Source organism: Cynoglossus semilaevis, chromosome 15, assembly GCF_000523025.1.
Source record: "Cynoglossus semilaevis isolate Cse_v1.0 chromosome 15, Cse_v1.0, whole genome shotgun sequence".
NCBI lineage: Eukaryota > Metazoa > Chordata > Actinopteri > Pleuronectiformes > Cynoglossidae > Cynoglossus > Cynoglossus semilaevis.
The window spans coordinates 9,804,412-9,816,504 of record NC_024321.1 but is presented as its reverse complement, the minus strand read 5'-3'; the positions used below and the strand labels follow the sequence as shown (position 1 = coordinate 9,816,504).

The following is a 12,093-nucleotide window of genomic DNA, read 5'->3' as shown; positions in this document are numbered from 1 at the left end:
ATTTATTTATTTATATATATGTTAATATATACATAAATACTGATTAGAAGTATAAGAATATATAAGAATACATTTCTAATCAGTATTCTTGAACAGGTGAGAGAATCACCTGGTGGTGAGATGTGCTGTCACAGCAGAACATCATGTCTGTGTAGATAAAGAGTTGTGTACTTTCATGTGTGTATGTTTGAGTGATGTCCACTGACCTCGGGCATACATTTGCAAAATTCTTGAAAGACACCAGTGTAGAAATCAGTTTTTAACTTCTCTTTTTAATTTGATTTCTCAATCCATTTCCTGTTTGTATTCTTTTGTTTTGTTTGTTTTACTTATTTTTTACTTTTTTACACATCAGACATCACTACATCCTGCTGATGTGCGATAACTTTAATTACCTTGTGTTTTCTGCTCACTCACCAAAGTGTTTATAACATTTATGATTATGTAATCTTTGGTGGGGCCGGTTAAGCATCGGGGTTATCAGGAGAAGGAGGAGTTTTTTGCAGAAGTGTTCTTTCCTGCAGAGGTCAGAGAAGAAGGATATCCTTTAGAGCAGCAGCTAAGTATGAAGAAAAGATGTAAGAGGGAGGGAACTGGTGTGAAGAGGAGGGTAGAGAGTGTACATATAAAAAGGAAGAGGCAGAATGAGTCAGGATATGTGGTTTGGTCAAAACAGGTCTTCCTCATTGTCATCTTCTTGCCAAAGAGACGTAAGTTGTGACAAGTCACAGTGGTGTTTGTGTGTGTGTGTGTTTTTTCTTGTGAGATGTTTCTAGTTGGTAAAGTCCACACCCTGCACATTTGAATTATTAGGAAAATGTTATGTCCTGTTGATGACTCATGTTTTTTCTTCTCAGGGTGGAACAGCATGTTGTCTTTAAGGCTGAACCGGCTCAGTTTTTTTAATTCATTTCTTGTGTTTTTTGTTGTGTTTTTTCTTTAACAGAAAGAAGAGTGTCAGTGTTTGTCCATGTAGTTCAAAGTACAACCGTTCTTCAACTCAAATTTGTGTCCATGTAGTTCAAAGTACAACCGTTCTCCAACTCAAATTTGTGTGTGTGTGTGACCATGACGGACCCGTCGAAAGGCTCGTTGGTGCGGAGATACCTCACATTTGCCACCGGTTTGGTGGAATGTTTGTGTTTTGCTGGCGTGTTGTTTGGCTGGGCTTCACTCGTCTTTGTGCTGAAGGAGGACAACTACTTCAGCTCCCTGTGTTTCAACGTCACTTCAACCAATGGGACGGTGGAATTAGGTCAGTTTTCTCCGGCTCATCAAACTTGGCATCAAAAATACATGGCGCTGGTTTTTCATAAACGCTGTTTTTTGTTGTGTGTGTCTCTACAGATTGCAGTATACAGGATGAACAGTTCTCCCTTGTTTTCACCATCGCTTCCTTTATGAACAATTTCATGTCCTTGCCCATCGGTTTCCTCTTTGACTTTTGTGGAACTACAGTGGCTCGTCTCTCTGGAATGTGAGTCTTTTACACACCTTCAATCAGTGATGTCAAAGTGTGGGAGTCTGTGTTTAGGTCTGTGTGTGTGTGTGTGTTCCTGGATGTGTGTGAAGTAGCAGTTTTGTGCTGATTTGTTATAATGAAATACACACATTTACGGAATGTAAAAGACACGTTGTCTTTGTGGGGACAGACAGTATAATGAGGTTAAGGATTAAGTTGGAGTTAGGATTGGAATTAGGGTTACATTAGAGTTAAAGTGAGGTCTAAGATTTGTCCTGTGTTTATTATTATTGATGTTAAGGTAGGTGGATGGGAAAATGATATTTTTGTGTAAAAGCAGCGTAAAAAAAAAGTCAGCTTCTATCAGTGTGTTGACAATTGATGGGTCGGAGGAGTTGTTGTTAAAAAAGTGTGTGCATCACTGATCTAGTGCACGACTGGATCACATTGTGGACAGTGTTTCTAAGAAGGACATTGACACACAGTAGGGACACACACAGGACTGACAGGCAGTTTTGATGGCTGTCAAAGGGTTTCCCATGTCTGTTTGGTAACAGGTTACCTGGTAGAAAACCATGTATTTATTATTATTAGCTGTACAACGTTAACTGTTAAAGAGACTGTGTCGCCACATCATCATTATTGACAAGATTTAAAGTCCCTCATTCCAGAAACCGACCTCTGGGTTAGTAAACAGAAAATGCTGATGTTTATTGGCTGATCCACGTATTACTTCACTGATTGACAACATTCCAGGAATCACTGTCTTCCTTCTTATCCAGTCCTTTTAGTCCTTTTAATCAGAAAATTCCAAATTGGAATAATTCATTCCAATAATTTACAATTTACAGTCAGTGGCTGATACTTTAAGACATCGCCCTCTGTCAACACTTGGAATTTACCCTCAAAACTTAAACCCAACTGTCAATAATTTGAAAAGAAAAAAATGTATCACCTAAGGCTGTGAAACAGTGGAATCATCTTAGATATGAAGATAAGCGTAGGGTGTTAAAATGACACATTGTTGACAAAAACACCTTTTTCAACTTAGTCACAACGTTATCTCTTTTACCAATGTTTGGTGTTTAGCGCACACACCCTGACGACATGAAATGTGATGTGTTTGCAATTAAGATTTGACATAAACTAAAACAAAAGTCCAGCTGGTTAAATCACTCAGACAGAACCCAAATACAACTACGGGTTTCCTTGTCATTTATTGAGTGGGAGCCACAGCGGCACATGACATGACGCCAACAGGATTCCTCAAAGAAATTTCAAAAACTTCTAAATGTAAAAATGTAAAATGTAAAAATAATCAGCGTCATAGACTGACATAGGTACAGTATTTCACAACAGAGGCGTTGCACAGAAGTGCACGTCTTCCTTAAATTCAGAAAACAAAATATGGCCATGGAGACAGCGGTTGCTAAAGTTATTAGTCATTTTTGTAAATGTGGAGTCAAGGCTTGGTTGCCTTGATTCTGCACATTGTGAAACACCTTAGTGCAAGAAACAGTGACACAACGACACCAGGGAAAGTACACACAGTTAACATTACATTACACACCATTGCAAAACAGTGGACCAGGAACCGTCCGACAGTCAAGCATTTATGGCTTTATGGTAAAACGAGCCTTAATGGGAAGTTATTTCCTTGTATGGTTCACGTCAATAATAAAAATCAAAGTTATCCATTAATGGATCATTAAAGGATCCTATTGGTTACATTAAATCACCTGTGTCTGGCTTAGTGGTTACGTTTTAACATTCATCAGTGGATTAATTCCACACCTGAATGGACGACTTTTATCTTGTGAGGATCTGTGGTTCAAGCTGTTCTGTCGCACGGATGATTGACTGAAGACTGAGGAAGACAGCGAAGATGTCCCAGAGGTCAGAACAGCTGCAGGGACAGAGACGTGGCAGACGTGTGTGAACAAACACACATCTGACCGTCTAATTGCTCCAGCTGAATCCAACTCCGCAGCAACAAGCTGACACTCAGGAATTCCTGTCGTTGGGTGGATGGAGGGAAGGAAAATAGTTTGGTTCATGGTTCAGGGTGGACCCTGGATTAAGACCGTCTGGGGGAGACGGAAATTAAGGTCAAGCTGACGACCTTCCAAAAACAACAGCAGCATGGTGGGAATGTGCAGGATGTTTATGTCTTTAACAGATACTCAGTAAACAAAAATGAAACTCCTGTACTCCCCCGCCCCCTCCCTTTCTCTCACTCTTTTTTTCATTTCTCTCTCAACCTCTTTCTTTTTCTGTTTCCATCACTTCTTATCTCTGTTCCTCTCAGTCTTCCCTGCTCTCTCAGTTTGTCTCCCTCTCTCGCTTTTCCTTAAGAAAACAAGTAGCAGATAGATAAGAACCCGGTACCGTATTACATATATAAGAGGTAGAAATGAAAAGCAGTGCACAGAGTTTCCTGTTGTAGGAAATGGCCAAACTGGGTTGAACTGTAACACCATGTCCTGACATCCATCAGCCCCACAATGGACTACACTGACTTTGTTTTCTGATAGTTGTCAAAAGCTGGCACCGTCTGACTGTTGTGGTTGGCATTGTAAATAAAACCACACCCTGTTTCCTTTCTCCAGAGCTGTTTACACCATGGGGACCTTGATGATGGCCTTCTCCTCCGCAGGTGACGTAACATTTCCCTCAGTCTAAGAGTACGAGTCATGTCTGCCTAAATACTGCTGGCTGCAAATAAGGTCTTAGTTGATCTTATTTAACCAAGGGTGAAACAAACTGAAACTAAACCATGGTGTAAATATGGCCATGTCTCAGAATGACTTTGAGGTCTGTAAAAATATACATTTTTTACTATTATATGAAGATGCGGTGTTTGGGGTTGTCATTTATTTGCTGTCACCAGAATATTTCTTAAACCATTTTCAACTCAATGCTGCAAAAAAACTTTTTTTTTTTGCCCCCAGAAAGCCGTAGATCTGAATGAACTGTTCTCTGACTTCCTCATGTCTTCTGTGATTTCTCATCAGCTTCGGTCAACCTGGTCTTCGCATCTCTGTCCTTCATCGCGGTCGGCGGGATCTTGTTTCTGATCACAAACATACAGGTCTGTGGAAGATTATTCTTTAGTTCCCTGACACCTCCATGACTCCGTCCTCTCTTCTACATTCATACTTAGTCTAGGAAATTAAAAGTTTGAAATGTTTTCCCTTTAGATCGGAAACCTGTTCGGAGCACATCGTTCCACCATCGTCACTCTTTATAACGGGGCCTTCGACTCGTCCTCCGCCGTATTTTTTATCATCAAGGTGAGAATCATTGTTTATTACTTGCATAAATTAAAAAACAAAATTTAATTTTAAGTTAAGTTCTATTGAGTTTCTTTCTTTTATTTCATGCAGTTGCTACACGAGACCGGGATTTCGATTAAGGCTAGCTTCCTCTTCCTGTCCGCCTGCAGTGTCCTACACGTTCTGAGGACTTTCTTTTTGCTTCCTAGAAAATTTATCCCGTATCCACTGCCGGAAAATTTCACATATGGGTAAAAAGGCAACACTGACTCTGGCTCTTCTCATTTCTAAGTCACTTTGTGTTTGTATCACCTGTAATGATGTGCACAGGAAGTTGAATGATCTGTGTCCGTGTTCTCGGATCCCTCTCAGGGTCACCTGTGGGAAATCGCAGCCTGAGAAGTCCGAGGTGAACGTTGAAGTGTCAAACCCGAAGGAGGTCGTCCCCGTGAATGGTTTGTGTTTGGTTTAAAGGCGTCACACAGTGGTCCCTCGTCTGTCGCGGGGGTTGCGTTCCAAATTGCATTTGTAATTGCACATTACAAAATGTCTTTTAATTTATTTTTTTAACCTTTATTTTACTGTCTTTTTCTTTATAGGAAAATTCTTATTTTATCACAAAAATAATGGATATATTTATTTATATTATATTAAATTTATTTTTTATTTTTCATATAGCGCAAATACCCACAATAAAAATCCACAATATAAGAATACATTTAAAATATTAAAAACCTGCAATGCACTGATGGTGCGACAGACGAACCGCGATACAGCGAGGGATGTCTGTATTTAAAACCACATCTAAACTGTGAACCGTCTCTCTGTGTGTTATGTCTCCTGAACTCTGTAGAGAAGAGTTTCCGCCAGTGTGTCCTGTCCTGGTTCTTCCTCTTTCACCTGATCTGGTTGTCCATCATGCAGCTCAGACACCTCCTGTTCATCGGCACCCTGCACCCCATGCTGATAAGGCTGACAGAAGGAGACCCTACACTGGGTAAGCACCTCCACTCTTTTTAGTACTGGACGCTTGGCTTGTGTTTATAATCAGCGTTGGACTGAAGTCTTCAATGTTAAAGACACTAAACTGCATTGGGGAAATGCACAATTGAATATCATTGCAACTGTAACTGGTCCAAAAAGCACAGTAACGAGGACGTCATAAACAGAGGACCCCCTGTACTGGTATCGGTCTGGTGAATTCATACTTTTAATAATTTTCTTTAACCAAGAAAATCGTCATGACTGAGTGAGGGGACTGAGGTAACTGTCTGTTGAAAAACATTTGTGCAAATTCAAGGGAAGTGACTCTTCTAAATGATTCAGTCAAAATACAATATTGATTTTTAACACATATTTACATATTGTTCTCTGTCATCACACCTCCTCTTCTCCTACAGTGAGCCAGTACATCAATGCCTTTGCCATCACCCAGCTGTGTGGTGTGCTGTGCGCCCCCTGGAACGGACTCATCATAGACAGAGTCAAGCGGAAAATAACTGCCCAAGGTAAAGAATGACAGGACAGGTGGATGACAGCGCACTGAGAATGAACGCACACACTCATGACCTCGTCATGAGGATGATGAAAACTCCGGCTTCTATGGAAATTTGAAATTCTAGTTCTACTTTATCTTCAAATATTTGTGAAGGCTGTGAAGGCCTGTAGCATAACAACAGGCAGGGTTTCTCTTCAAGAGCAAAGACAATGGAAGGCCTGGATTGTGCAGTCACTTCACAAACCATAAAAATGAATTAATTCAACATAAAATTCACGTCAATGTCCGAAGAGAAATCGCAGCTCGGAATAAATGGCCCAATGTCAATACTTGGTGAAAGGGAACTTATGTGTGACCTGTGAAATGTCTTCAAAGTGCGTATGGTGTGTGTTGACAGGACTGACTGAGCGGGAGCGACAGCTGCAGGCCATGGCTCTCTCTCTCTTCATCACAGCAGTGCAGTGTATGCTGTTCTCACTCTGTGCAACCATCCCATTCCTGCCGCTTCAGTACTTCACCTTCGTCCTGCAGGTGCTCAATCGCTCCTTCCTGTATGGTGGAGCCACGGCGTTCATCGCACTTGCGTGAGTATCGTTGAACACAGGGACCATTTTTGTTGTGTCATGGAATCCATTAGTGGTAACCGAAAACCTAACCTGAACCGAATCACTTAACGTTGAACCATCAGATACGTTACAGTTGACCTAAAGAATAAAGTAATGAAAGGCTTAAAGATGGAAACCTGTAGCTCATCAAAAAAACTACGACCTAAATGTAGGCTGCCAGCGCCACCTAGAGGGCTAATGAAGTTTACTGTAATTGCTTTAACTTCCCGGCGTCAACACCATTTTACGTTTAACCCAAATTGTTTGTGTGTTTTTTTCTCATTTACTTGGAGCATATTTTGAAAATACTTAAAATATTTTATCAACTGATCAGCAGGTACTTGAAGTACCAACAGCCAAAAACACATTCCTTCCCGATGTTGATGCCAGTTTGACTGTGTATTCAGCTGCTTCCATGTGACTGGCTGATAAAGCATTTGGAGCACTTCACAGCCTTTAGTCTTCACTCCAACAACGTTTATTTTGAGCTTTTCACTAAAGTATCTACACAAACATGTGGGTAAGCACATGTTTTTGCTCGTTTTCCTAAGCAAGGAATGTGCACTTACCAAGAATTGTCTGAAAAAGAAGTCAATAAGCCATTTCAAGAGCCTCCATTGAAATCCTACAGACGGAGGAACATAAACCCCTGAGGAAACATCTGGGAAATTTACCCAGAAATCATCTGCAGATCTATGATAACACAGTTCCACCGGCTGTTCTTGTGATCCCAGACAGACTTGAGGATAGAGAGATCATGACTCTGGCCCTCTGGGCTGCTTGCTCTTCTTCTTCACACTGGAGATAATTCCTAATAAAAATGGTTTCAGTTTCAGTGCCATAGAACGAATGCAGGTCCAGTTAGACTTCCTCCTCAATGGTACAACTTGATGGACAGGACACTGCTCCTAAAGGACGTCCTCGACCTACGACGTTTCGTGGTTATGTCGTGAATGTATCGTCGCAAATTATTAGGACCTTTTTTTAGCGTTATCTTGATGTAACTGCCTCAGAATGCTATTTCATTCATATCTAATCCAGTTCTCTCCCTACTATTCCGCCCCGTTGTGTGCAGTTTTCCTGTCAGTCACTTTGGGAAGCTGTACGGCCTCATTTTGTCGCTGTCTGCCGTCTTCTCAGCCCTACAATACCCCTGCATCGCGCTGGTGAAAGACGTTCTGGATGGAGACCCTTTATACGTGAGTAGACGCTGCAGCACTAATGCACTGAAGCGAACCCAGTCGGCCGGCGTCCTCTCATACCGTATGTCTGCTTTCCTTTGGTCAACAGTTGAACATCGCTCTCACGGTGCTGTGTCTGACTGCATTCATCCATCCCGCCTACGTCCACATCCAGTGTCGTCGAGCTGTCGCCCGAGCTGCACAGGATTTAACAATCAACAATTAAAAGCTTTATTTATACGATACATAACATTCCCATATAGAAGTTAAACTTTTATTTGTTCAGAACATGTCTATATGTCTGACAGTGCAATACATTAGCATCCTGCTTTGAAAATCAAACACTGTATGTAGTGGAACACGTGGTCATTTTGATGAAATATGAAGCTGTAGCAGTTACTGCATCCACATGAAGGTCAAGGGAAATCACGCACTGAATTGTTAGTTTTAAGCCTGTACTAGAACACGGTAATATTTTTGACCGTACTGTGGTAAATGGGATGACTGAGAACCACGCCTGGTAGCACTCTTGGGTTTATTTTGCCTAGATATACTTTTGCAACTCAGTGGTTTGTATGAGTCTTATCACCAGCTTTATACTCAGTCAGCTAAAAGGCAAAAGAATGTGAACTTTTAGTCTCTGCCTTCACAGAAATAATATATTTTGAACTCCATCCTTGGGAAATGTGGACAGAGAAAGATTAAAAAATAAACTTCTTGTATTTTATCACACACACACACACACACACAATCACACGGTCTTTGAAGTATTTAAATATGTTAAATACGTTCAAGGTTACATAAGGAATGGTATTAATGTTTGTTCAAAGTTGTTTCCAGTTTTACTTGTTCATGTCAAGGAGAAATGAATTTGTTTTGAGGAACTTTTTTACATGAAGTAACTGAATTCAAGAGCAGTGGTGACAGGTTTGATTGAATATTTATAATGTATTTAAAGGTTCGTACCTATATTCAAGTATTTTTTTCATTTTGTTTTTGAAAATGTTGAAGAAAAAAAAACATTATGCACAATCTCTTGAAGGACTGTGAAATATTAAATTTCATTTCCCCACGTTTCCCGCTGTTTGTGAGGTGTTTATGATGAACCGGATTGAACTGCCTTGCTGTGTTTACAGTCAGTCTACAAAATATTTGGATCCTTCCATTTAACTTTTTTTGACTATTTTTGTAAAGAATCATCCAACGTGAAATTTTACAAAAGAGATGACTAAAAGTTGTTGACCCAGAGGTCAATGGAGTCATCCATAGTCCACTAAAGCAGTGGTTCTCAAACTTTTTATACTCTGTACCACCTGAGGAAGCGTTGAGCTCTCTGAGGTCTGCAGCCGTGTTGGAGAGTGCAGAGTGTTGCTGCCGTGTCACACCTACAAATACATGGACACTCCTCCATAGCAGCCTTGCTTTGATTCTCACCTGCTGTTTCACAAGAGCAGATGCCCAGAAGAGTGGTTTAGGTGTCTGTCAATCATGTGAGAGTGAGAGAGAGAGGGAGAGGGAGAGAGAGAGTGAGAAAGAGAGAGAGAGAAGGCATCGAGACTTGAAAAACAGTGTGAATGTTTGCTTTCTTTCTGTACCCCCTCACATATGTGTCTCATGTTTTACATAACCCTAGTGTAAATTGTCTTAAATCTGCTGTGCAGTGGGAGGCAGACGGCACATGCTGTGCTCCACCTGTCCTGTCTGGGAAATCAAACAGGTACGAGCAGAAATCATGTTCACCCAAGATTCAAGGGGAAGATTCCACGATTTGTTCCAGTCCCAGAAAAAAATGGAATAAAATATAAAACCAACAGCAGCTTTAAATAAGATACAATAAAAAAAAATCAATTAATTTATGATAAAAGGGCCGCTTTTTAACTTCATAAATCTTCATATGGCAAAGAGTTCTTCCTTTATTGTTACAAGCTGTTGGCCCTCCTCTGGGTGACATTTTTTAAAAATTAAATATTGGAGACGCAGGAGGCGGTGATGTTGAAACCCAAAGAAGATTGGGAAAGACGGGACTTTGACAGATTAAATTGTACCATAATCTCATGGGAAAAATCTGCTAAGACCAAATTGAAGTAAACGTTGCCCAAAACAAACAGAGCTTTCTCTTTACATGAGTGTTTGTTTACACGACGTCCTAACAACTGTGACGACACATATAAAAATATTATATGACTGAAACTAAAAACAACAAACTGAGCAAGACCGTTACCTAATTCCCATGATTCCCTCCACCTCAGATGTGACAGTAATACTTGACCCATGATAACCTGTAGTTACTGACAGAAACAAATAGCATTTACACACAAGCCGTATCTCTGTGGAATTTGGAGTGGTCTCCACCAACATGTCCTTGATGAGCAGGAGGAGTAGAGATAGTCCACACACACACACACACACACACACACACACCTACCCAACACGATATGATAACACACATCAGCAGGGAGACATGACGCTATTACAGCAACACTATTGTATAGAAATGTAATGGGGGGCCGGGGGGGGGGGGGAGTACGAGCTTTAGTTTAACCAAATAGTCCAGTTGCAGAATTACTCTTGTGTTTTCCTGCCCTCTGCAGGATTTGCAGTAAAATTGCAGCTAATTTTGGCTTTAACTACCTGTTACATGAGTCTGAGGCTCTGGTCGGTTTCTAACGTTTCTTTTAAGAACTGTTGTTTAAAGAGGTAAACAGACATTTTACAGCGCTGCGGTTGCTCTTCCACAGGAGAGATGAACAAACAGCGCCACACAGCTGTACAGCTTTACACGTCACAGCAAATGGATGCAAAGAACTGTCTAGAAAAGTCAACATAAACATAAAATAGTTGTGTTGTTTTCAACTCTCAGCGCCACATATACAAAAACTGAACACATCTGATGTTAAAAAATGTACGCTAACCTAGGCAGACCTTTACATTGGTAAGCTAAGAGCTAAGAGTAAATGAAGCTAACTACCATGTAATTCATTGCAGTCCCGGTCGACAATTAAAGTAAACTATAGATTGTACGCTGAAGCACTGACCAGATGAGATTGTCTGGTCTGCTGCAGTGTGGGTAGAACTTGTCATGTTGTGATGATGAAGATTCAGAGCAGGGCAGAACATTATGGGGTAAAAGTGTCAGGGTTGAAGCCTAAAAATATCAGCCACACTCCTCCACAACAGCTCACATTCTGCACCTCGTGTCACAAGAGTAGGAGCCCGAAAACTGGGTTCAACACAATATGTGTGTGTGTGTGTGTGTGTGTGTGTGTGTGTGTACATGTGATCGACTCAGTGTCGAAGCCCTTTATCCTGGTGGGATGGAGGAGAAAAATAAACCAAAGTGTTGTTCTGCTAATGAAATGATACATTTGCTAGAAGACATTCATATTTTTTTATCTCTTGGTGACCGCAAAACTGTCACACACAATTGACCATTTTACAAATATTCCCCACAAACACAGGAAGCACAGATTTGAGAGAAAAATATCTGCCAAAGAATCTCCACCCACAGTAAATCTAGGTGTAGAATTTCGTATATCTTAGAGTAAACATTAGGTCACTGAACAAAATGTTTCTTTAACCTGTAACGCACTCCTTAAAACTCTTGCGCCTTTGCTTTCCAACTGCATTTATAGTGCCATCTAGAAGCAGGGAGCGGTAGCAGCCCGCTGTGTGACGCAGTTAAATCAAGTCATCAGTAGCAAATACAATCGGTCATATAACGCGTCGATATCCTTTGTTACACTTTGTCTTTTATTGGCTGTGTTGACTGGATTTAGAAAGTTTTTTAATCTAAGAAAAAAGACGCTGTAATTCTTTTTTTTATACTGAAGCTTCTTGCCGATAGTAAACGCCCCATTTTCATTTTAACAAGACCTTTAAATGTCACACGTGACTCCCACATTGTGTCTGAATCATGTACTTGCACCACACATAAGAGCTGGGGCAGAGAAACAAGAAGATTGTTTGTTTTGGTTTTTTTTTCCAGAGATAAGTCATCGGTTTACTTAACAGATGAATTCCAACATTTTACATCCACACAAAAAGTGGAGAAAACCCCAAACATACAATATGA

At 40.6% G+C, this 12,093-nt stretch overlaps 1 protein-coding gene across 4 annotated transcripts; it reads left to right on the top strand.

Annotated features, from left to right (window-relative positions):
• The first annotated feature begins 612 nt into the window (after positions 1-612).
• On the top strand, positions 613-9,097 carry slc43a3b (solute carrier family 43 member 3b). 4 transcript variants are annotated; one of them, XM_008326980.3, is made up of 14 exons: positions 613-710; positions 947-1,011; positions 1,052-1,255; positions 1,348-1,477; positions 4,072-4,118; positions 4,477-4,553; positions 4,663-4,755; positions 4,849-4,988; positions 5,110-5,192; positions 5,591-5,734; positions 6,138-6,245; positions 6,633-6,819; positions 7,916-8,039; positions 8,131-9,097. In XM_008326980.3, the coding sequence occupies exons 3-14, from the start codon at positions 1,069-1,071 to the stop codon at positions 8,245-8,247; spliced, it is 1,437 nt and encodes a 478-aa protein (XP_008325202.1). In that variant the 5' UTR covers positions 613-710; positions 947-1,011; positions 1,052-1,068; the 3' UTR covers positions 8,248-9,097. The 4 variants fall into 4 exon arrangements, with proteins under 4 accessions (XP_008325202.1, XP_024918694.1, XP_024918695.1 ...); XM_025062926.1 differs by having other exon boundaries at positions 620-710; positions 947-1,004; positions 1,049-1,255; XM_025062927.1 differs by lacking the exon at positions 613-710 and having other exon boundaries at positions 748-1,004; positions 1,049-1,255.
• The last annotated feature ends 2,996 nt before the right edge of the window (positions 9,098-12,093 follow it).